The sequence below is a fragment of the Oryza brachyantha genome, chromosome 8 (genome assembly GCF_000231095.2).
Source record: "Oryza brachyantha chromosome 8, ObraRS2, whole genome shotgun sequence".
Taxonomy (NCBI): domain Eukaryota; kingdom Viridiplantae; phylum Streptophyta; class Magnoliopsida; order Poales; family Poaceae; genus Oryza; species Oryza brachyantha.
In genome coordinates this window covers 4,994,611-5,018,709 of record NC_023170.2, presented here as the reverse complement: position 1 = coordinate 5,018,709, position 24,099 = coordinate 4,994,611, and the positions used below count along the sequence as shown (strand labels likewise).

At 39.4% G+C, this 24,099-nt stretch overlaps 2 protein-coding genes and 1 non-coding gene across 3 annotated transcripts; 1 reads left to right on the top strand and 2 right to left on the bottom strand.

Moving 5' to 3' along the window:
- The first annotated feature begins 1,322 nt into the window (after positions 1-1,322).
- LOC102716523 (bifunctional dethiobiotin synthetase/7,8-diamino-pelargonic acid aminotransferase, mitochondrial) lies at positions 1,323-12,742 on the top strand. The gene is made up of 15 exons (XM_040526738.1): positions 1,323-1,339; positions 3,047-3,688; positions 5,638-5,808; positions 6,020-6,281; positions 6,378-6,455; positions 6,609-6,729; positions 6,909-7,057; positions 8,619-8,713; positions 8,960-9,075; positions 9,151-9,297; positions 9,606-9,739; positions 10,086-10,217; positions 10,363-10,497; positions 11,423-11,535; positions 12,139-12,742. The coding sequence occupies exons 1-15, from the start codon at positions 1,323-1,325 to the stop codon at positions 12,308-12,310; spliced, it is 2,484 nt and encodes an 827-aa protein (XP_040382672.1). The 3' UTR covers positions 12,311-12,742.
- A 3,939-nt stretch (positions 12,743-16,681) lies between these two features.
- Positions 16,682-16,754, bottom strand: TRNAR-UCU. Its single transcript has one exon. It is a non-coding gene; the product is annotated as a tRNA-Arg (tRNA).
- Positions 16,755-17,164: 410 nt separating this feature from the next.
- Positions 17,165-22,813, bottom strand: LOC102704165 (probable 4-coumarate--CoA ligase 1). Its single transcript, XM_006659180.3, has 5 exons — positions 21,712-22,813; positions 20,738-20,936; positions 18,029-18,242; positions 17,775-17,880; positions 17,165-17,667 (listed from the first exon to the last, which is right to left on the bottom strand). Exons 1-5 carry the CDS (start codon positions 22,750-22,752, stop codon positions 17,545-17,547), a joined length of 1,683 nt encoding a protein of 560 aa, XP_006659243.1. The 5' UTR covers positions 22,753-22,813; the 3' UTR covers positions 17,165-17,544.
- Positions 22,814-24,099: the final 1,286 nt, after the last annotated feature.

Sequence of the window (24,099 nt, the reverse complement as noted above, 5' to 3'; positions counted from 1 at the left end):
AAAGCCATGGCTAGAAAATAAACTTGAAAAAATATCTCAAAATCAACTCTAAATTTAAGATTTAGATTGAAAATTAAAAGAAGGTACCATTGGCTGTGCATGTGTTTTCACAGTTTGTGTGAAGGTCCTGTTCTTGGTGCGTAAATAGGAATTACTTAGTATTTTATTGCTTGTTTTCTAGCTTAAATAAGTGGAACCAAAACAATTAAAGATGTGCAGTTTTTGCAGCATAAACAATGTATCTTATCCGTTCATTAGCACATAATCCTCTATCAATAATGATTCCAAACTCTCATATGCAACGACTGGCCAAGCCGTTACGTAGCAATGATCATCGGTGAGCCAAGCCATGTGTAAATGGCCTGCCAACCGTTAGCCGTTACATCTGAGCCATCATAGAATGAGATTCTCTACAGTAGTAACGTGCTACTGCAGAGAGCAACAGTAATGTGAATTTGGTATATCTCGTAACCGTTGGATCAAAACAGATGGCTGAGATTTAGCTACAGTAGTTGCTACATTAAAGAACGGTGTGCATTCTTGTGCTAACGCAACGTGATCCCAATTGCCTCTCGAGTATATTCACCAAATGCAGTCAACATTTTCCTTTTGGTTTCAAATAGATCAGATGCTGCTGCGTTCATGCATTGAAGACTGACTTGCCAGTTAGTGCTGTAGAATTTTTAACAGACTGACTTATTGACTCCCTGATCATCATCAGATATCCATGTAAGAATTTCAACAGCAAGAGAAGAATGGTAACATTTGTGACATATAGTTGACGGCATCGTTACACATTTGATTAGAACTTATTGTTAATACTAGGGGCAATTCAATCATTCAGTAATCCAGGTAGAAAAGGATGACTCTAAGAACATCCATAGTGTTTCATTCATGCAATGGGTAATAGATGTGGGACTCATGTCAGAGGTATAATAGGTGGAAGTTGCTCCAATGCATCAATTAATTACCTATATACAGGTACCATCATGGATCCAACATATATAATAAAATAAAGAGATATCATTAGCTCATTTCAGAATGCACGAAATAGGCACTAATTCATGGGCCCAAGTATGTTCTTCCTCTATAAAAACCCGCCCCTCGACTAATACTCGGTTCTTCCTTGAGACCAGCTGAAAGAAGTGTTGCAAGTACGGAAGTTAGGGGTAGATATAGTGGGTGCTGGGTCTGAAAAGCCCTACTACCCGCTGAATCCCTATAAAAGATAAGAGAGAGGTAGAAAAGAAAATGGGGGAAAAGAATAAAAGTAAATGACTGAACGAGAAAGAAAACAATCAACCCTCTCCTGTTTTACCGGGATGGATCCGCCCCTGACGTAAGTGACCCCATCATCTTCTCTCTTCTCCGGTACCTTTTCTAAATTCAATATTGTAGATGCTCTAATTTAACTTTACAAGATGTATGTTTGATTAGGAGGGGAAAATAACAGCTACAATATATATTGCAAACTGGTAAATAATATTTTGTAAAAGAATTAAAATTCTATGGATAAGCTATTAAAAACTATATTATTCTTATTTTTATGTTTAAAATAATTAATATTTAATTAATCATACTAATACTTCACCTTTGTTTACGTATCTTCATCTCTCCCTATCTTGAACTCACACAGAGCCTTCACAGACACCAATTATGATTTTTCATATCCTCCGTATCATATAAAAAAACTAGTATTACACGACTCTTACTCCTTCCGCTCTTTTATTTGACGCCGTTATACGTTTGAGCATTCATCTTATTCAAAAAAAGATTTATATAATTATTAATTATTTTGTTATGATTATAGGAACTTCAGCGTGACTTATAATTTTGCATATTTGGATAAACATTTTTTCATATGACAAACTGCCAAACATACATTAAAAAAACAACGGCATCAAATAAAAAACAAACAAGAGGAAGGATAATACAAGCACTATTTAAGATTATGTTCGAGATAGTTGAGATTTTAGGATTGTGTGATTATCTAATTTTTGTGATACCTATTTAAGGGTAAAATCTTACTATACAAAGACTAGATGAAAAAATTTTAATAAGAAATTATTGCATGAAATATACCGTTTAGGAGTTTGAAAAGTGTGCCCACTAAAATTTTAAATGCAAAATCAGAAAAGGAAACACAACCCAATCATATTTGAATCAAATGCTACACATCTAGCATTATTTCTTACATATGGTAAAAAACCATGTCTCACACAACACACATTTTTCTTATTTCTTTTTATTTATTCATTTAACACCTCACCTTTTATCTATATGGCAATTCATTTAATTATATATACACATTCTAGTCATTGCACCTTGAATACCATAAGAATATTATGTGCCGTGTGTAGTTAGGGTCAGATGAGACACAATGATCACATGGCTGATTAAAAAAACTCTTTTTATAAGTAAATTTTTTTAAAAAACATGTTTTTTATGGTTAAAATTGCACCAAATTGCAAGGGTTGCACATAACCTTGAGTATTACGGTCGAAAATTTTTACAAACCACACCGCTAACCAATTTAACATGATACTATAGTAAAATAAAATTTTTATTCTTATATGGATATAACCGGTATATGATGTGTAAAATAACTTATAAATCTGATATAAAATACTCGGTCCTTAAACATGTGAGTGGATATCATCAGGTCCATAAACTTAAAAATTATATATCTAGCTTATTAAACTTACAAGCCGATATTATTTAGATCCAGTAAACTTTTAAATTGAATATCTAGATCCTTAAACTTGCTTATAGCGGATATTATTTTGGTCCGTTACAGTGTACATTGATTTGAAGATAAATCTTTTCATACGAGTAACTAAATTTGAGGTACAAAATTTTAGTCATGCTCTTTTTGGATGCTTAATTTCTCTCTAAGTGGAGCTAAACCCGAATCTTATCTTTTGCTCCATCAGCCAATTACCCCGGCCCAATAACCCCGTCCAAAACCCCAGCCCCCGCTGGCCGCCATGCTCCGCCGCCTCCTCCTCCTCCGCCGCCACGCTCGCTGCCGCCGCCGCCACCACCACCTCTCCACCTCCTCCTCCGCTGCCGATGCGGCCGCGGTTCCCCTCTCCTCCCCGGCCTTCGCCATCTTCGGCGCCAACACGGGCGTCGGCAAGACGCTCGTCTCCGCGGGCCTCGTCGCCTCCCTCCTCGCCTCCCCGTCGCCCTCCTCCCCTTCCACAGTCGCCTACCTCAAGCCGCTCCAGACCGGCTTCCCCGTCGACTCCGACGCGCGCTTCGTCTTCGACAGGGCCCCCCCGCTCCTCCGCCGCTCCCCGCTCGCCGGCGCCACCCGCGTCGTCGCGTCCAACCACACCCTCTTCCCGTCCCCCGCCGTGGAGCCGATCCCCGAGCGCCAGGACACGGTCGTGACTTACGGCGAGGAGGGGGAGGCGGAGGGTGAACGGGGTGGAGAGGTGGCGGTGGAGAAGACGCTCGTGTGCAGGACGATGTACGCGTGGCGAGAGCCGGTGTCGCCGCACCTGGCGGCGGAGAGGGAGGGGATGCCGGTGGAGGACGAGGAGGTCAGGTGGCTCGTGGACCGGTGGCTGGCGGAGGGGGCGGGGGACGGGGACGGGGACGGGGAGGTGTGGAAGGTGCTGGAGACGGCCGGCGGCGTGGCCAGTCCTGGCCCCTCCGGCACGCTACAGTGTGATCTCTATCGGTGCGTGTGGTTCAGCTTTCGATTTATGCAATTCTCAGTTTTAGTTAGTCCTAGCGAGTTTGAGTACTTCAATGTGTCTGTGTAGATTCAAGTAGAAACTAAATGGCATTGGCCATTGGGTTACTTTAGAGCATGCGGTGGTTCATGCATTATCAATTGTGACATTTGCTTGATCGAGCTAATTGATGTGATGCATGCACTGTATAATTCCTCTACATAGGAAAGCCCAGCGCTAGCAAATTTTATGGCCTCTTCCATGAAATTGCCACTTTAGTCATGTTTATGTAAGAGAGTAATATGCATGTTTGAATTGTGGTGAGTAATTTTTTGTTTTAAGATTTTGAATTGTGGTGAGTAATTTGTTGTTTTAAGAGAGTAATGTGTTAACCTTTTTAATTTGAGTAGTTGATATGCATGAAGTGAGTAATTACTCATGTCCTATATCAATTTCTATACTCAATTTACACTACTGTAGACAGTAGCATATCCACTTGTCACTTTTTTAAATATATGTTTTACTAGCATTATGCCTGTGCATTGCAACTAAAAGACCTTATTATTATCTAAACACTCAAAATCTCATGTGAATAAATGTCATCATATATTAATAAATCGAACGAATTGATATTTCCTTTCTAGCCATATTTTGAATTAAAAAACACGAAAAAAATCAACACCAGAAATGGTTGGAGTTGAATTTTAGATAACATATTTAAAATTGTTTTCTTTAAGTTTTCTCACAAAAGGGCTAATAACCATACTAACAAAATACACCTAACACAATTTGCACTTGCTTATCGGATGCTGCCTACTTTGTTGATCTGCTTTGCTCAATTGATGGTACCGTCCACGACACTGAGCTCCGTTCCAAGATAGACGTTCCTAAAGAAATACGTGGTATGGTTACCATGTGAGCCCCAAATTCAGTCTCTCCCCTACGCATCTTCTCAGCCTCTGTCAAATGTTGTTTGGAGCGCATAATGGCAATCTGGCACAATTGATGGGGTGTGGTGTCAGATGTGCCATCTCAATGGATGGATGATGAGGATGATGGCCCTGGGCATGGAAAGGATGACCTAGATGGAGCATAGACGCAATTCACAGGTAGGAGCCAGCGGCCCCTCCCTATTCAGTGAGCACGAAGAGCAGATAATGTACAGAGCTTGTTATGATGAAGTACATAATACATTTGGACCATAATAACTTTTCCAGGATTAGAATCGTGTTGGACCGGATTACATCCACAGAAATCTTTCTAGACTCACTCCTGGAGTGGGATAGCTTTGGACTCAGCAGTCAGGATTCTGTCCATGGAATGATGGAGTGAACTCAGTATCAATTTAGTAAAGTGGCTGGCATGTCTTGTAGATGAATTGAAGGGTCTCAATCCCACCTTAATGATCTTGATCTTCCATATATAGCAACAACATGACAAAATCACAGAGTCAAATCAATAGTGCCAAGCAGTAATGAACGTGAAAATACCAGACAATTGATCAGTCAAACCACCATCAAGACCTGGGCCCAAGATCACATAGTACCAAGATTAAGCATGCAGCGGCTCCGCTGCTGTTATGAACATTTTGAGTTTGGAAATGGATACATTTAGGCTTGCCTTAAAGTAGGAAATGGCTTGGGTTACAGTGAAAAAGGAGATGGAAGAGAGTAACAATACGATCAGAGATGGGCAAAAGGACATCTTCACACGTATGGAAGCAGGGGAAACAGATGATGGAAGCATCTTATATTTTTAAATAGTAGATATATTTTCAGAAGTTATCACCTGTGGTGAACTGGCAGTGTCACATAAAATTTCATAATTCATATTATACATAAAAATACCATAGATACCTTGAATTTCTTGTAATGATTTCTTCTAAACTGTGACATGTCTACATACTGGTTTGCTTTACTTTCTGGTGTAGTTGATCACATGCAACTCTTAACAGGTCCGCTAGGTTACCTGCAGTTCTTGTTGGAGATGGTCATCTTGGTGGTATTTCATCCACTTTATCCGCCTATGAAACTCTGTTGCTCAGAGGATATGATGTGGGCTCAGTTATTTTGGAAGATCGTGGCTTGTCAAATGACAGATTCCTGCTTTCTTTCTTGAGAAAGAGGTGATTAATCCTTTCTTGTGTTCTTGGTCAATCACTGTGGAAGTGTGCCGGAGCATAGAAGCATCCATTTTCTTTTAATTACATTATCCCGTTATTAATTATTTCAGTGTTTTGTTTAGATATATGACAAGCCTACTCCAACTTACTTCTAATTAAAGGCTGCTGCTGCTGTATTTCGATATGACAGCTGTGTACTATTTCTGTTATTTAGGGTACCTGTGCATGTCCTGCCACCCATTCCAGAGGATCCTAAAGATGACCTAACTGATTGGTTTACTGAGTCATCTTCAGCTTTTAGTTCACTTAAAGATAGCCTGCAATCTTTTCATTCAAAAAGAATTCAAAGGCTAGACAGTATGCAGAGAAAGTCAAAGGACTTGTTGTGGTGGCCTTTCACTCAGCATGATCTTGTACCAGTAGATTCTGTTACAGTTATTGATTCACGTTGTGGTGAGAATTTCTCAGCATACAAGGTTTGCCAAGCATCTAGGACTATTTTTTATAAAAAGAAACTATGATGGAAATCTAATAGAACTTTGATTACATTATTACTTATTCTTTTGGTTCAGGCTAAAGAAAAAAAGATTGTTCCTCAGTTTGATGCATGTGCTAGTTGGTGGACACAAGGACCTGATTCTAACTTACAGGTTATTGTCTGCACATCTTCCAGCATCTGTGGAATCCCATATCTTCTCAGTTTGCTAAGGAAACTGTTGTTAGTAGTGTTTTAAATCTAAAACGCTGTATGTTGAACTTTTGACAGGCAATTTTTGTAGCCTAAACTTCTCTTTGCTCATTAGATTGAACTTGCAAGAGATATGGGTTATGCTGCTGCAAGGTATGGTCATGTGATGTTTCCAGAGAATGTTCACGAGCCTGCTCTTCGTTGTGCAGAGCTTTTGCTTGGCGGTGTTGGCAAAGGTATGTACGTAATGTTATGTGCTTTCAAGTTGTATGTTACTTCACTATGATTTTGCACAATTATTATTGCTGACAAGTTCTAAGTAAAGCTGTTGTTTGTTGTTAGTTTTATGTTACTATAGAAGTCACGTTGTTGAGAAACACTTCATTTATTACAATTCTCTTCTATTGTTGGTCAGATTGGGCTTCTCGAGTTTATTTTTCAGACAATGGATCTACGGCAATTGAAATTGCTTTGAAGATGGCATTTCGTAAATATGCATGTGACCATAGTATTCTAGTGGACAGTAAAAAAGATATCACAAGCGAAAGAAGTATTCAGTTTAAGGTTCGTTCTGGTTGTATTGAATATCCTTGTCTCTTTACTTAGTTTCGAACAGCTGTATTAAAATTCACTGCAAGAAAGAATGTTTTTCCCTAGAATCCATAGATGTTGATCAACATGATCTGTATTACTCCCTCCATTTCAAAATATAGGGCAAATTTAGTTTCATTAGGACAAGGATATGACCAAAGATTACTCTATTACAATATTATTTTTATGACACAATATTAATATTATTAAATTCGTATTGGAAAGTACTTCCTTATGATTATACTTTTGTGTTACATAAATGATATATTAACATTATAATCTTTAGTCAAACCCTTGTCCTAATACAAAAAATACGCCCTATATTTTGAAATAGATGGAGTACTCATTACTGAAAATGATAAGGATGTCCTTGTTTCTTATGCTTTTTGCTGAATGCTGGGAAATATCTTCATAGTAACTCCAATAATCATCCAGCTACTCAAAATTTGGCAATACATTTTTTTTAAACCACTAGTTATTTTGTATATTTTCTAGGGACAAATGAACAAAGTAGATATTCTGCATAACATGTTTGTGTGAATTTGCTTTTTAGTTAATTTTGTTTTCTATGTAATTATCAGTAGTTGGAGCATGATGAATGTGTGCATTGACCAGAGTGCAGCATCAGTCTAAGTGTCGAACACATTGAGTAAATTGCTTGGGAATGAGCCCTTTTTGTAACACAGTACCCTAAATTTTCACCTTGGCAAATCACCATGGTAGAATAGTACAGGCATCAACTTTCCTTATTTACCCATAGTCCATACCTGTGTTCCTCCACTCTGCCCTCTTCCTCCCTAGCTCTGTATCTTTCCCTCTGCTCCATCTCTCTGATTCTCTCCAACACTTGTGCCATCCTTGCTGGCCTCAACGATCTATAACTGTAATGCTGATGCTGTCCTTCCATTCCTCTATGCTGATCTCATACGAAGTCTATTTAAGTATCTGTGGAAGATCATCGATGGTTTCACCATTACAGCTGTCAGGACCACTTCTAGGCCCAGAAAGCTGAGTTTCGAGCAACATATCTACCTTCCAGAGTGTAGGGCCAGCACTATTCCCCCTCTAGATGTTTTTCCTCTTATTTAGTGACCTCTTCTTCCTTCTTATCCTCTTGCATAGTGCTTGCAATTGTGGCATTAGAAACTAGTGTATCTGAGCTACTCCTTTACATCTCCTGATTTCCCATCAAACGTAGTCAATGTTGTGGTCATCCACCCATCCACAGTGACAGATATTTTGTATCAGGAAAATAAGGTTAATTGAACAGACTGCAAAAGAATGAAATATGGAGTGAAAGACCCAAACTATTGTAGTTACACTTTAAGTTTAACAAGGAAGCTAATTTTTATGCTGTTTTGTTTTCTTCATCTACCACCATGCTCACTTGATCACAGTGAACTGCCTATGTTGACCTTGCGTTCTTAAGGGAAACCTGTATTTGCAATTTATCTCACCTTTTAAAGGAAACCTTGATTTCTTGCTGCATGTTTCTTCTGTTGATATATATATTATTTAATTGAATCCTCTCTAGGTTCTTGCTTTAAATGGTTCCTACCATGGGGATACTTTGGGTGCTATGGAAGCACAAGCTCCATCAGCTTACACGTCTTTTCTTCAGCAGCCATGGTAACCATGAATTTCATGTGCATTTTCACTATGCTGAATGGATTGAATTATTTGTAGCTTCTTAAGTGATTGTGTAGAAACAGTGTTTATCTGTTTGTATGGCCTAGTAGAGATTTCCTCTCTTGTCATTAAAGTATAGTGCATATTTTTCCTGTACATGTAGGCATTATCATTTGATTTCCTCTTTCACTGTTGGCTTCAGAAATCAGTAAGGCTGAGATCATTCACTTGAGGTTTGTTCTGTAGGTACTCAGGGCGAGGGCTTTTTCTAGATCCTCCTACAGTGTACATTAAAAATAAAACCACCCACCTTTCTGTACCCCCATCAATATGTCATGATCAACAGAATTCTTGTGATACATGTCAGTGCAAGTTTAACATGTCAATTTATATTTTTTTTGTAGGTTCTTATCTGATTATTTTTGTATTGAGTGCAGGCTTTTCCTCATTAACTGAAGTTTTTTGCAAGACCAGGGACACATCTGTTGCTGCTAATTTATATGTTTCATACATATCGCAACAACTATCACAATATGCTATGTCAAATAATTCAGAGCATATTGCAGCATTAATTATAGAACCAGGTTACTAAATCTTCCCTGTTTTTGAGTATCCTATTTTCAGCATATGCTGTCATTCATGCTGATTTGAGTGTATGAACTTACCATTCTGGCACTGTAGTACTTGTTATGTTCCGACTAAACAAAATCTGATACTGATATTTTGTGTTGAATGTGTGAGCAGATATTACATTGCTTATGAAATTTCGTTCACATTCCCTATTTAAATCGGACTAAGTATTTCTGTGTTAGGGTGTGATATAAACTTCAATAGTCTAATTTGCTTGCGCCCTTTAATTCTTGTGTAACATCATTAACTCTTATTCATGCAGTAATACAAGGTGCAGGGGGGATGCATTTGATAGATCCCCTTTTCCAGAGATTACTTGTCAAAGAGTGTAAAAACCGAAAAATTCCTGTCATATTTGATGAGGTATTTACAGGATTTTGGCGTCTCGGTGTGGAGGTAATATATGATAAATATGTTCTTGTGGATGGTCATACCTTAAAACTTCATCCATCCAAACTTATATGGCTCACAAGTATTCTGAGATTTTCAAATTAAGTAAGCTTTGACCAATCTGGCCAGCTATGTAAGGTTTAGACACTTAGTGACATAAAAGTGGCACCACCACAAGTACATTTCAATGTACTTTGGTTATGGTTGCCTTAGTAGTAACAATGAACTGCAAGATAAAATTGTAGTGAAACTACACATTAATGGACTTTGCCAAGTCAAACCATATCTTATAGAAATGGCTGGTGGGGTTAACTGGTATATTCAAAATCTTGACCACTTTCCTCTCTTCCAGTCTGCTTCAGAGTTGCTTGGCTGTTCACCTGATATCTCTTGTTATGCTAAACTGATGACTGGTGGCATTGTACCATTGGCTGCAACCTTAGCTACAGAACCTATTTTTGAAGCCTTCAGAAGTGACTCTAAGGTACACTCATCTAATTATCTTGGATGTATCTTTTCCCTTTTGGCATGTGCAAACAGTTCATTAACAATTGTTTGATGTTATATGCGAATGTATCAGAAGGTCTGTTCTTTTAGGTTAGCACTGACTCGTCTTTTATCTGACCCAGCTGACAGCACTCCTGCATGGCCATTCCTATACTGCTCATCCCATGGGATGTGCCGCAGCAGTAAAAGCTATCCAATGGTATAAAGATCCCTCCACCAATTCAAATCTTGATCTTGATCATATGAGGCTGAAGGAGGTAAAGAAAATTAGTTCATTCAATTAATTATTTTAGATTAGAATCACCTGAGTCAGTTATTCTGGTTAATCCATTTGACCATGAAATGGCGAAGCACACCCTCATTTTGGTCTTAATGCATTCTCATAATTGTGGCAGCTGTACGGTACTGTAAAGGTACTGTAAAGTGAATGTTCAGTTTATGATTTGCTCATTAAAAAGCATCAGTGTACTATGTCCTTACTGTTTGTATTGCAATCCGTCTTAATGTAGAATTACATAGTAATACAATTTCCAGGAACACATCTTTTTGCTAAGAAAAAGTCCATTTTACTGCCCCAAACTATTTCACTCGAGAGCTTAACCCCTAAACTAACTAAATTTTGGGCTTATTTTATACACCAGAATTATTGAAACCAGTTCACTTTACTCCTTAACGGTACATTTCTTCTTTGGTTTCCCTCTATTTATGTCATAGTTTGCATTGATATTTTGTTAGGATGGTAAATGCATTATAAGTTACGTCTTACCATTTTTTTAAAAAAATCTCACAGTTTACATGGTTGAAAGCACCTAAGATTTGTTTAAATATCAATATTTTAAAGTTTATGTAAACAACCTTGAAAATATTTGAAGATATTCTTGAACTTCATCCTTGCAAATATTTTTGAACTTTGATAATGGTGCCATCTGTAGCTCTAAAAAAATTCAGCTTAAAATACAACTTGTATGAAGAGTAACAAACAACAGAAATGTTATTAAAGAGTGAAGTGGATCATTTTCAACAGTTTAGCAGGTAAAATAAGCCAAAAATAGTTTAGAGTGATCCAATGGAATAGTTAGGGGGAGTAAAATGGACTTCTTTTCTTTTGCTAATGCTATAAACAGTCAGTTTATTGAACTATTTTGATACTTGGCACTGAGAAGTTCACTCTGGTATTTGCAGCTATGGGATGGTGCACTAGTGAACTATTTATCGTCACTGCCAAATGTGAAAAGAGTGGTCTCCTTAGGAACTCTGTGTGCAATCGAGCTTAAGGCTGAGGGATCAGATGCTGGGTATGACAATCTTGAGTCATTTATAGCTGGTGTCCTTTATTGATGCTATTCTATACTAATTTATATAACCAAGTTAAGAGCACGCAATAGAAGGCAGTTTAGCATTCTGTGTTGTGCCAAGCTTCTGCATAGTTTAGTTTCCTATTGATATATTCTAGTATGCCTGTTCAAAAAGAAAAGGTAATATCATAGTTTTAAAAATCTGTTGATATTCTATGGGGCCTTTTGCTGTTCATTTCAAGTAAGAAAAACATACTTGACGTATTTGGTAGCAGCAAAAGCAATACATCCTTCAACTTATCCACCATCCACCAAAATCGGAAGTTCTATTTTATTGTCAGAAGGAAGTACCTTTATTTTTGTTTAGAAAAAAATATTTGAACTCCTTACACCTTCAACTTATCCAGCATCCAATACAAAATTAGAAGCTCTTTTTATAAGAAGTACCTCAATATTTCTTTAGCAAACAAAATATTCAAACCCCTTGCTCCTCTCAGTAACTGTCTAGATTCCTAATTTAGCTGTTTGACCCTCGTGAGGATAACATCTAAGTTGAACATCGTTGGATTGTACTCAACATGTTTGGTTCTATTATTGCTTCAGGTACGCGTCACTTTATGCGAGCTCCTTAATCCGACAACTTCGTGAGGAGGATAACATCTATGCTAGGCCGTTGGGCAATGTGATATACCTTATGTGTGGTCCATGCACAACTCGAGATAGCTGCACACGCCAGCTCACCAAAGTGCACCGTAGACTTGAAAAGTTGAATTGAGTTCAGTTCTCCAATAACAATCGTGAGCAGAATAGTGAGGCGTCAGACAGGGTATCTGTTTACGTTCACCCAAGCTTGTGGGCATTTTTTGTTACTCAGGGACCACGTGCTGTTTGGTGATCTTGTGGGCATAAGGACTGAAAGTCTGAAAGATTTTATGAAGTTTGGGATAACATGCTGCAGCAGTTATTGTTGAGCATGTTGCATGTTGCAACCTTATGCTTGATTTGGCAGAGGGGTCCAGCAGCTAGTTTATTCAATGTTGTCAATGATTTGGATGTAGTTTATTACTGTTTTAGTAGTGTAAACTATTTTGTGTGTTCACAATAAAAACCAATAAGACTAACCCAATGGGAGCTTCATTTTCATTAAATAAAATATCATGTCAATACTTTTGATGATGTGGCAAGGAATTAATGAAAAGGGGGATGAAATAAGTTTTATCTAGATGGAATTCCTTTTACACTTTCTAATATAGCTTACCTCTTTGCTAGTAAAAACAAAATAGAATTATGCATCGTATGAACTATTTTAAACATTAATGAGATCTCTTATTGCTTACATGGTACTGTTAAAAAAATAAAAATGGAACCTTCTAATAGAAATGGCCTAAAAGAACTACTGTTTCTGTAAGGACCATGCTGTTTTTAGCTGGGAAACATTGTTAGATGCAATAATCCAGTGATACGTTGCAGACTTGCAGCCTTGCAGGTGAGTAAATGAGGCCGCGATACACATGTATTGCATTACTCTTATGGCCCTAAAGGCAAATGTTATAAAATAAACTGTGATGAGAACAACAAATTCTAAAATTAATTTCAGTATTAAGCTCTAAAATTTAAATTTTAGCTTATACCTATATGATGTGAAAACGACGAGGGCCCAAAAGTTGAATTGAGTTCGCCGGTAACAATCGCGAGCAGAATAGCAAGGCATCAGTCAGGCCATCTGTCTATGTGTCACCCAAGTTTGTGGACATCTGTGTAACTCAGGTGATCCCGTGGGAATTCACAGCATATGGACTTTCTGAAAAAAAATTTATGAAGTTTGTGACAATACGCTGTAATAGTTTATTGATGTAGTTCTTGGCAGCTGGATGAATAGTTTTGGTAAAGCTACAAGAAATTTGGTAGCTATTGATATCTCAGTGGTTTTGTGGTCGATCTGAAAAATAAGAAATAATGCATGTTTTCAGGACAAATTTCCAAAAGATCCTGTGGAGATTATTTTTCAGGTTGCCAGTATCTCTGTTTGGTCTTTGATGCAGATCAAGGAGGCCAAAGCAGGAAAACTCGAAGATGGTGCAAGGCTACTCAGGCCGCGTTCGCGTGTGGAGGGGACAAGTTAATCTATCTGTGGCACAAAAAACATATAATAGATTAGTACATAATTAATTAATTATTAAAAAATATAAAATAGATTAATATGATTTTTAAAACAACTTTTCTAAAGAAAATTTTTACAAAAAATATACCGTTTAGCAGTTCAAGAAACATGCGCGTGGAAAACGAGAGAGAATAAGTTAACTAGCGGGGGGCAACGAACGCGGCCTCAGGCAGGTTGCGGAGGAGGTTTATGGTGTGAATCATGGATAGTGTCTGCAAAGGAAGAGGATTCTGGGTTGAAGAAAGTAGAGATAAATGTGAATGTTTCTTTTGTGAAAACTTTGCTAGGTCTGTCCAGCAGATTTGGAAGTTTTTTGTTGGTAGCCATGGGTTGCCTAAAAACTAGTTTTTTGGATGTTGAATTGTCTCAGCCTTTGCGTAGTTTGACAAATGGATTACTGGTGCAGTAGAATCTAGCTTTGTGGAATTAGGAGATAGTTGGTTAAAGTTTGTAAGACATTCGTATCTCTATATCCGTGACTGCCCATCGCTCAGGAAATGAGCCTGCCCTGTCCTGCTCACGGGTCATCTGCCCCATCTCGTCCACCCCCGCCCCGCAGTCCTGCATCCTCCCGCCACCTCGCCGAGGGGAGATGACCCCGCTTCGCCTTCCGGCCACTCCGCCCTCGCCAAAAACCCTCACCGCGCCTTCTCCTCCTCCCCCTTCACCGACATCTCCCCGACGCACCGAGCGGCAGCCGTCGTCGGCCTCCTCCTTCGGCCCCGCCGCCGGCTGCTCCCGCTCCTGCACCGACGGCCGCCGCGCCCTTGCTCCCCCTCCCTGCGCTGCCTCGCTGCTCTGGCCGTAAGAGCCGATCTCCGCTGAGGTTGGCCACCGCCCGCTACTCCGAGATCTTCGCGGGGAGGCGCCGCCGCCAGGATCCGCCGCCCTCGACGCACCGACCAGCAGCCGCCATCGGCCTCCTCCTTCGGCCCCGCCGCTGGCTGCTCCCGCTCCTGCCCCTTCTCTCCGCCGCCGCCGCCCCGCCGCATCGACCCTCCGCTCTGCCGCCGCTGCCGTCGGGTCTCCGCGCCGCCGCCCCGCTGTATCGCCCCTCCGCTCCGCGCCGCTGCCGCTGGGTCTCCGTCGCCTCCGCCGCCTGCAGAGCCGCCCCTCCGTGCTTCCCTAGCTGCTGGCCGCCGCGCCCTTGCTCCCCCTCCCTGTGCTGCCTCGCTGCTCTGGCCGTAAGAGAGAAACAAAAGAAGCAGAGAAAGGAAGGAGGAAGAAGAAGATAAGGAGAGAGAATGGAAAGTGGGCCCCACCATTTTATAAAGCAATTAATTTTCTTTCCTTAATCAAAATCCTATAATAAGGTTTATCTCCTTTAGTTTAAAACCAATTCAAATAAATTTTATTTTTAGCTAAATCTAAATTATTTATTTATCTATTTGGTTAAATTTATTAATTAATAATTTTATCAGAAATAAATAATCTTAAATGCATCAAATATCATTGGCTAACAAATAATCATAACAAACCTATTTTGTTATAATTTAATATAATACTAAAGTAACTTTAAGTACGATTTATAATTCGTAAGTTTAAAATAAAGGGACAAACGTAAATTAAAAAATATCCCCAGAGAAAAAAAAGCGAAGGTGATGAAAGGGCGCCTCGTCTGCTGGGAAAAAAAGAACCAGATGTTCCAAAAAATAATAATTGATCGGTTGAATACCTTATGTCTAAGGTACCACTTATAACCGTTTAGAATTACAAGACCTTTCCTTCTGACTATGCATCTCTATTAATTGGTTACTACCCTCATCTTATAAAAAACTTTATTTCTAATTATAACAACACTTTCTAATATTAAAAAAATTATTCACGTGTAAAGTATTATTCATATTTACTATTTAATATCCTAAGCAGTATATGTGTGTATATTTATATACTTAGTAATATATAATATCTCTACTTACTTCAGTTTATTAATATAAATGTATTAACTCCATAATCATAGTTTTGCGGGTACGCATAGATCTATCCGGGATCTACCAGTAAACATTAGTCTTAACGCCGCGCGTCCTTTCTAGTTTGTTAATGGGAATGGGAAGGGCTCTTACCCTTCTTTCTTAAAAAAAGTTTATTGATGTAGTTCATTACTTTATTTTAGGCCACGTTCGATTGAAGCAAGGTAAGTTACTTACTCTGACACAGAAAAACGTAGTAATAGATTAGTATATGATTAATTAAATATTAATTATTTAAAAAATATAAAATATATTAATATGATTTTTTAAAACAACTTTCTTATAGAAAATTTTTGCAAAAAACACACCGTCTAGAAGTTCGGAAAGTGTGCACGCGAAAAACGAAATGGTAAATTAACTTAGGGGCAGCAAACGAACGCCACCTTAGTATTATAAGCTAGTAGTATTTTGTATTTTCTCAGCAAAAACAAAGGACCATGTTGTTTTCAGATTGGAAACACGGAAGCTAGGTTAGATCCAATCATCCAGCGATACTTTTGCAAATGAGCAGGTATACTAGTAGGCTATAGGTTAGCTGTAAAAAAATCCACATCAGCGTAAGCCCAGCTGAAGGAGGGAGAAAATGACAGAAAGAGTTGAGCCGGCTCCCATGCAAGAGTCAAGCGATAGCATAGAGAAAAAATTATCACCGTCCTACGAGTCAATTATTGACTCGTAATTAATCACTTGTTTTATGGGGCCATATTATGTGATCCCGTGTGCAACGCTTCAACACTCGTATAGCTAGCCTCTTTTACGAGCTATCTACATCATTAGCTCTTGATGACACGGATATATATTAGAGATGACAGTTATCTACACTATTAAACTTGCTCTAAACGAGGCCACGGTACACGTATTGCGAATTATGGATAAATGATTTAGGATGCCGTGAGAGTTCCGATGAATTTTTGGAAAGCACAGTGAAAAAAAATAATAATATGGTATAAAGGAATTATACATAACCTGTACATTCCATCCGGAAGCAAGCATTTAAAAAAACTGAAAAAGGAAACACGCCCAGTGGGACTCGAACCCACAATCGCCTGATTAGAAGTCAGACGCCTTATCCATTAGGCCATGGGCGCCTTGTGATTTTCTTGGATTACTTATCAATTCTATCTGTGATTTAGGGTTTTCTTTGTGGGGCCACAGAACTTTTAACATGATGTAGTTCCACAGTCCAAAAATATAACAGCTTATACCAACAAAACATAATAAATTATAATACATATATTCTTTTAATCAATCACAAGCTTCCACAAGTAAAGTTTCTTACTTCCTCTACAAACCCAGTCACAAGTTTATCCCATTTAATTTCACCAACTCTTTTAATACTGGTGTCTAGATCTAAAAATCCTTATGCCCTGGGATGAATGGAGTAGAGTTTAAAGCATCATACTAGATCATTTTTTGGTGTTGTTGTATGCAACTATTGATAGATATCTGAGCACCACCTGTGGTGTTCCTTGGAGAAGAAATAAACTTTGTGGTGCAAATTAGAACCAGACCAAAAAAAATACATGGTATATAGATAGAATTATTAATAACAATGAATGATATAATGTTTATAGAAAACATTACAAAAATACCAGCAAGAACAATAGACAGGTCTGAACATTTTTGTACATGGCTTCCCCAGATTCCTGTGCCTTTGCAATGAGCAAACCAAACCAACCTAACAACACCTGTATTGCACAGAACTATTATCCATTTGTACCTTAGTATTTTTTTCCCCACATATAAATCGGACAAAAACTATTCAAAATAGCATGCGTGAGTTGCAATATTAGAACTATGTATCTTGCTTGTTCATGCTAATTTTTTTCCAGGTCCGAGTCCGATTTTAAATCAGGCTTTTTTTAGGCAAATTTTAAATCAGGCTGGTTGTTGAAGATTTTGCAGATGTTTTCTCAGTTCCTTTCTCAGGATCTTCCCTGACGGCGCCTTGGGGATTTTGTCGACGAAAAAGACCTCCCGGATCTTCTTGTAGTAGATCACCTGAAACCACAGAAAAACAAATAATTTTACTGAATAAAACGTAAAAACAATACAGTAATATAATTTTTTTTGTCATATGAATAACCATGGTAAGGGATCGAATTTACCTCCTTAGCTACAAATTGCTTGACATCCTCTTCACTCAGCTCACTCCCTTCAGTTTTCGCTATGAACGCGACCGGGATTTCTCCGATTTCAGGCTCAATTTGTTTCCTGCAAAGGAGTAATCATATCAACGATGCTATTCCAAGAACTAGATTCATGCAAAATTCATGTAGAAACTCTGCACATTATTTGCCAAACCTTTTGAACTAGCAGTGAAAAAACTACATTACAGAATAAGAGCTGGTTCATGGCATACCCAACAACAGCAGCATCAGCAATGTTTGGATGGGTGATGAGAAGAGCCTCCAGCTCTGCAGGGGCCACCTGGAAGCCCCTGTACTTGATGATCTCCTTGAGCCTGTCCACAATGAAGATCTCGTCGTCGTCGTCGACGTAGCCGATGTCGCCGGTGTGCAGCCACCCGTCGGCGTCAATGGTGTTCTTGGTGGCCTCCGGGTTGTTCAGGTAACCTGAAATTACAGAACAGTTTGTGTTTTTTAGCATGTTAATTTTTCATGGAAATAAGTAGTATGAATGGGTGGTCAGATACCGGTGATTGACCTATTTCAAATGAGTAAAATTGCAATTCTGATATGATTCGAAAGCTTGACATTCCCACTGCTATTGGCAATGCTTTTTTTTTTTTTCTGTTTTAGTTGAATCCGACTCACATGGAGTTGGGATATTTCGATTCGAACTGCAGCTTGAAATTAGCTACTGATATTTCAGTCATGTAGAGTTCTGAACTTTCCATATCCCACATTTGAAATTTCCTTGTTTTAAAATTCAGAAATATATATTTACCGAGCTATGAATATATGATGTTTCTGACACCAACACGTTTGACAATATAGAAGTTACTTGGATCATTTTTTTTCTTCAAAATTTCGATAGAAAATGGTACTGTACTACTTACTTTTTTGTTTTGATTTTTCCTTTAGTTTATGGTGTTTTGTGCTCTTAGTTCTACTCCTTCCGTCCTAAATGACTTCATTTCATGTTTAATTGAACTAGAAAAATAAACTTATTTTGAGATTGATGACTTAGATATAGAGCTCTAGGAACGTACAGAAATTATTGTTTTTCTTATCTTGTTTATGTTAGTCAATACTCTGCTCTCGTCAGCTATAGTGACCAGTTACTCATCTCTATCTCCAAGTTTCCACACACCATTTCCCAAAAGGAGTCCTGATCTAAAGAAAAAAATGATTGTCCAAATAAACATCAATGGTCAATGTATTAAATTGTAACCGTGAATATTTTTTTGGACAATGGAAATCAATCACCTCACACCATAATGATGTGGCCAGAGAAATATAGATTCTCACTCCATTAAAAAATACAATACGTATTAGATCTAGTTAGGACAAGATTTTGATTAAAGTTACTTATTTTGGCACAAAATTAACATTGTTATATTCATATCCAAATGTGCTTACTTATGATTATACTTTTGAATCACATATAAGATCATGACCGAGCATTTTCTTGTCAAAGTATCGTGCTAACAAAATTAAATCTGATACGTCTTTTTTTTTAATCCCTGACGTCTCCAATTAATAAACAAGAGAAGAAAGCAAAAGAAAAAAAAATCACCTCCCATGTCCACAATTCACATATTTATGTTTATAATTTTATGTCTATTTATAAAGGCATGTAAACTTAGATGACTAGTACAAAATGGGTTAATTTATTAATCAGTATGGTAGGTTTGCAAATATTGATGAAACAGTGGTGCAAAGTATGCAACTGAAAGTGACAGCATTTGACATGCTAACATTTATAAATTTTAATTTTGTCCTGGTCTTGGACCTGTGCATATAGAGTATTGTGGAAATAGCTGGACGCCTGCAATTAACAAGCATTGTTTCAGACCTCTCGCTCTTGATCATACATTGACGAACAGTACGGCCTTACTTTCTTATCGTAGGTATTTTATATGTCATTAATAATTAATACTACGTCCGTTTCGTAATATAAGATGTTCGATTTTTTTGTTACAACGCTTGACCATTCGTCAAAAAATTAGTATAAATATTAAAAAATGATAAGTTGTGCTTAAAGTTCTTTTGATAATAAAGTAAGTCAGAAGCAAAATAAATAATATTTCTATAATTTTTTGAATAGGACAATGATCAAACATTATAAGCAAAAAATTAAACATAAACGGATGGAGTAATTACTATGAAATACCGGATAATAGATTAATCAGTTCCATTATAATTAGCTCTAGTTGTGAATTGAAGAAGGCTATCGTAATTAAACTGGTCATGCGTCCCCAACAAGATCTCATTAATATTCTTGAAATGATATCAATAACGCAACAGCGGCTTCAATTCTTATTCTCTGTTTTTTTTTCTCAAAAGGTGGCGCGATCTCGATCGTTGATTCGTGCGATCGGACGGCTAGGAATGGTACGAACAGTTGGCATCAGATATGTCGGTGAGCACTAGGTAAGATCTGGACATCAAATTAAGTTTGCACTAACATAATTTGCTAGCTGGAGCATCTACACAACTAGGATTACAATATCCTACCTACCGTGTGGACTTGTATTGCATAATGACCCTATAATCATGCAACACCACAGCATGTGTTAGTATCATTTTTTTTAGAAAAAAAGAACACTTTTTTTCAATTAATTGAGTATTTTCACTATTGCGAAAAAAATGAGCATATTGTTGACTTGGTTTTGTTGAGAATTTTGTCTAGATGACAATATATCAGGAAGTTGAGTTGGTAATAGTCAAAAAGAAGACAGAGCAATGTCTTGTGTTATTTTTTTTATTTATGTAGTTGGTTTTATCTAATCCACATGTGGTTATCATATGATTTTCCAAGTCAGATTTGATCTTGAGATCTGGGCCAGTAGTAGCAGAGTGGTACATTCTCAATTGCAGGGGGAAAAACATAACTGAGATGTCAACTGTTGAACATGTCAAGAAGCTTGAGGGATCTTCTATACCTTTCATGATCTGTTGCCCCCTGACACAGATCTCACCAGGCCGGTTTCGACCGAGCGACTCGCCGGAGTCGGGGTCGATGATCTTCAACTCGGCGTTGCGCACCACCGTCCCGCATGCGCCGGACTTCACTGGCAGGGGCTCCTTGGCGAACGCCAGGCACATTGACAACACCGGCCCGGCCTCGGTCATCCCATAGCCCTACGTGCCACATAGTAAGCCACAAAGATTATCGCCACATTTGCGTAATTGGTAAGCATATATTTGGGATATAACAGTTTCAAGGGACAATTTGATAAATATATCATAATCAGAGGGGTTTAGTGCTAAGTCCCACCAATCACTTTTTATATGTGGCATTTAGAATAATAGTACCATGTTGTTGCATTTCAGAATAGGAATTAATACTTTTTTCTTCAATTGAGCATAAGCCAGTTAAATTAGAAGAACCTACTATAACATTTTGCTAGAGTTGTTTTTTTTAAGAAAAGCTTAGCTGGACAGGGCCCATAAGGCTACAAGTGATTACAGAGCTCTGATGTTGACTTGAGCCAGCTTGTGGCTGATTATAGCCATGTCATGTGTGTAGGTGTGGAGCTCCACTCTATATCCACACACAAGACACACCTACATAATTTTACAATTTTTTATATATAATGATGAAAACATATATTGCTAACCAACTTCAGGCTTGTTAGTGAGATGAGTTTTATGATTGGTTTCATTAAATAATAATTTAATCTTCATTGTGTTTTTATCGTAGTATATAAAAAAAACTAACAAAATATGTAAAATGGGTTCTTGTACTTGATCTAAGATTTCCAGCCATCGGATCTAATACATCAGCCTGATGGACGGGTAGGATCATACGTTGACCGTCGTGCACAAAAGTCAACATGTGATCTGAGCCGTCCATCTGACGATCCAACAGTGCAAAAAAATGTGAAGGAGAAAAAAAAGAGCATTTTTTTGGCACCTGTCCGAGCACGGCGCCGGGGAGCTTGGCCATGAAGGCGTCCTCGATGTCCTTGCCCATGGGCGCGGCGCCGGAGAGCACCATCCGCACCGACGAGAGGTCGCGCGACGCCGCCGCCTCGCTCTTGGCGACGGAGACGACGATGGGCGGGACGAGCGGCGCGATGGTGACGCGGTGGCGCTCGACGAGGTCCATCATAGCGGCGAGGTCGAAGCGGCGCATGACGACGATGGCGGCGCCCACGCGGAGGCCGCACATCATTATGGTGTTGAGCGAGTAGATGTGGAACATGGGCAGCGCGCACAGGATCACGTCGCCGGCGTGGAGGCCGATGTTGGGGTTGTCGCCGTCGACCTGCTGCGCCACGCTCGTGCTCAGGCTCCGGTGCGTCAGCATCACGCCCTTCGGGAGCCCCGTCGTCCCCGAGGAGTACGGCAGCGCCACCACGTCGTCCGGGTCGAACCCCTCGTCGTCGTCGCCGCCGGCGTCGTTGGCGGCCGCCTCGTCTCCTGACATGAGGTCGTCCCAGAAGTGGAGGCAGCCGTCGCGGCGCTCGTCGATGAGGACGACGGTGAGGGGCGGCGCGCCGCCGCCGACGCCGTGGGGCGGGAGCTTGTCGGCCGCCATCGACTCGGTGATGACGACGGTGGCCCCCGCGGCGGAGAGCTGGCTCTCGATCTCGTGCGGGGTGGACATCGGGTTCGCCGTGGTCACCGCGGCGCCGACGCGGGACGCCGCGAAGAACGACAGCACGAACTCCGGCGAGTTCCGCAGCAGGTTCATCACGACGGCCCCGCGCCCCAGCCCCAGCGGCGCTCGGCGGAACGCCGCCGCGAGGCGCCTGGATAGGCGGTCGACGTCGGCGTAGGTGAGCACGTCGCCCGTGGCGCCGTCGATGAGGCAGGGGCGGCCGGCTACCTCCGGGAGCCGCTCGAAGCAGTAGCGGTGGAGCGGCAGGGTGTTGGTGATGGCGATGTCCGGCAGCTTCGACCGGAAGATCACCTCCGCCGCCGCCGCCGGCTTCTGCTCGACGGACCCCATCTGTCAGTGTCACAAAGGAGGCAGCTTTGCTGAATCACTCCGTTTCGGACTACTTGGAGATGGTGGAAACCATGATGACATATGTATAGAAATGAGATGGACGAGGGATGTGTTTGCAAAATGGAGATGTTCCAGGGGGCTAAATGAAATGGAGATTCATTAGAAGTCAACATGGAATGGAGATTAATTAGTAGATGTAACACAAATTGGTAGTTAAGTGTGCCATATTGCCCTAGATTATATGTGTTTGACTTCTCTTAGATGTATTGGTTGATCTGATTTGTTTTTCTTTTATCTTGAGATGGTGCTCTCCTGGTGCTCTTACACCATTTCATTGTGTTTGACATGTCCAGAGATTTTATATGGTATAGATACTAAGTGAACAATAATAGGGTATTGCATTGCCCGGCCACCTTTGATGGAGGATTTTTTTTTTTGAGGATTTTTGCAAGAATTGAACTATTTAGTATAGAAATCATGTAAAATTCACACGTTTTTAGTGTAAAATTTATCATCAGATTGCCTTAAAACACCTTGTGACTTCTCTCAACGGATGTATTCATTGGCCATAGCTTGGAGCTTTCGCTGAAACGTTGACATGTCAAGGAGCGAAAGTATAAAATTGAGATAATCGATGAACAACTGCACAAACTCTGATTATCCATATGTCTAGAAAAGATATATACTTTCATCTTCTGTGACTAAATTCCAGAAATTAGGTCTGTTTTTATGCTCCATTTGTGGAATTAAAGTTTCCATTTCGTTGAGTTCCGATCCTTTAGATGCCCCAAGCTACGGGATAGTTAACGTTTCACTAAGGTTCAGCCCTGATATTTGCATGTGAAATTTCTATAACATCTTTCAGTTAGATGCTGAAATTATGGAAAGTTTTTCAGTTTCGACAGGTTTCAGTTTTAGTTATTACTAACAAGATAACATTTAGAAAGTTTCACTTTAGATCTGTTTCTGTCTGGAAAAGTTTCAGTTTCGCTTTTTAAAGCTCAAATAAGGAAAATTTGTTTTTGCTTGTACTTATACTTAAATTGAATTCAAAAAATATCACTACAATCACAACGTTCCTAAAAATATCATTGACGAACATAACTCATACGAACTGAAACTAACTGGTCCAAGGAATTTTATCACCATCGGTGCTCCATTAAATTTTAAACCTTATATTTGGAGTTAATTTTGGGGCATTTTTTTCATCAAAGCTTATCTTCCGGTCTTTGGTTTCATATCACTCAGAACACGTGTATAAAAGTTTTACCCATAAATTAATTTTTTAATCGCTAATAAGTTGTTTCGCTTATGCTTATTTTCAGCAAAACAATTAGGGTAATAGCT

Excerpts from the sequence above, each read along its gene's own strand:
- LOC102716523 (XM_040526738.1), top strand. Across the intron at positions 6,456-6,608 it reads GACCTGATTCTAACTTACAG|ATTGAACTTGCAAGAGATAT; the intron begins GTTATTGTCTGC and ends TTTGCTCATTAG. Across the intron at positions 11,536-12,138 it reads GCTGAGGGATCAGATGCTGG|GTACGCGTCACTTTATGCGA; the intron begins GTATGACAATCT and ends TTATTGCTTCAG.
- LOC102704165 (XM_006659180.3), bottom strand. The coding sequence starts at position 22,752 with ATGGGGTCCGTCGAGCAGAAGCCGGCGGCGGCGGCGGAGGTGATCTTC. Across the intron at positions 17,881-18,028 it reads GCTGATGCTGCTGTTGTTGG|GAAACAAATTGAGCCTGAAA; the intron begins GTATGCCATGAA and ends ACTCCTTTGCAG. Across the intron at positions 17,668-17,774 it reads AGCAATTTGTAGCTAAGGAG|GTGATCTACTACAAGAAGAT; the intron begins GTAAATTCGATC and ends CTGTGGTTTCAG.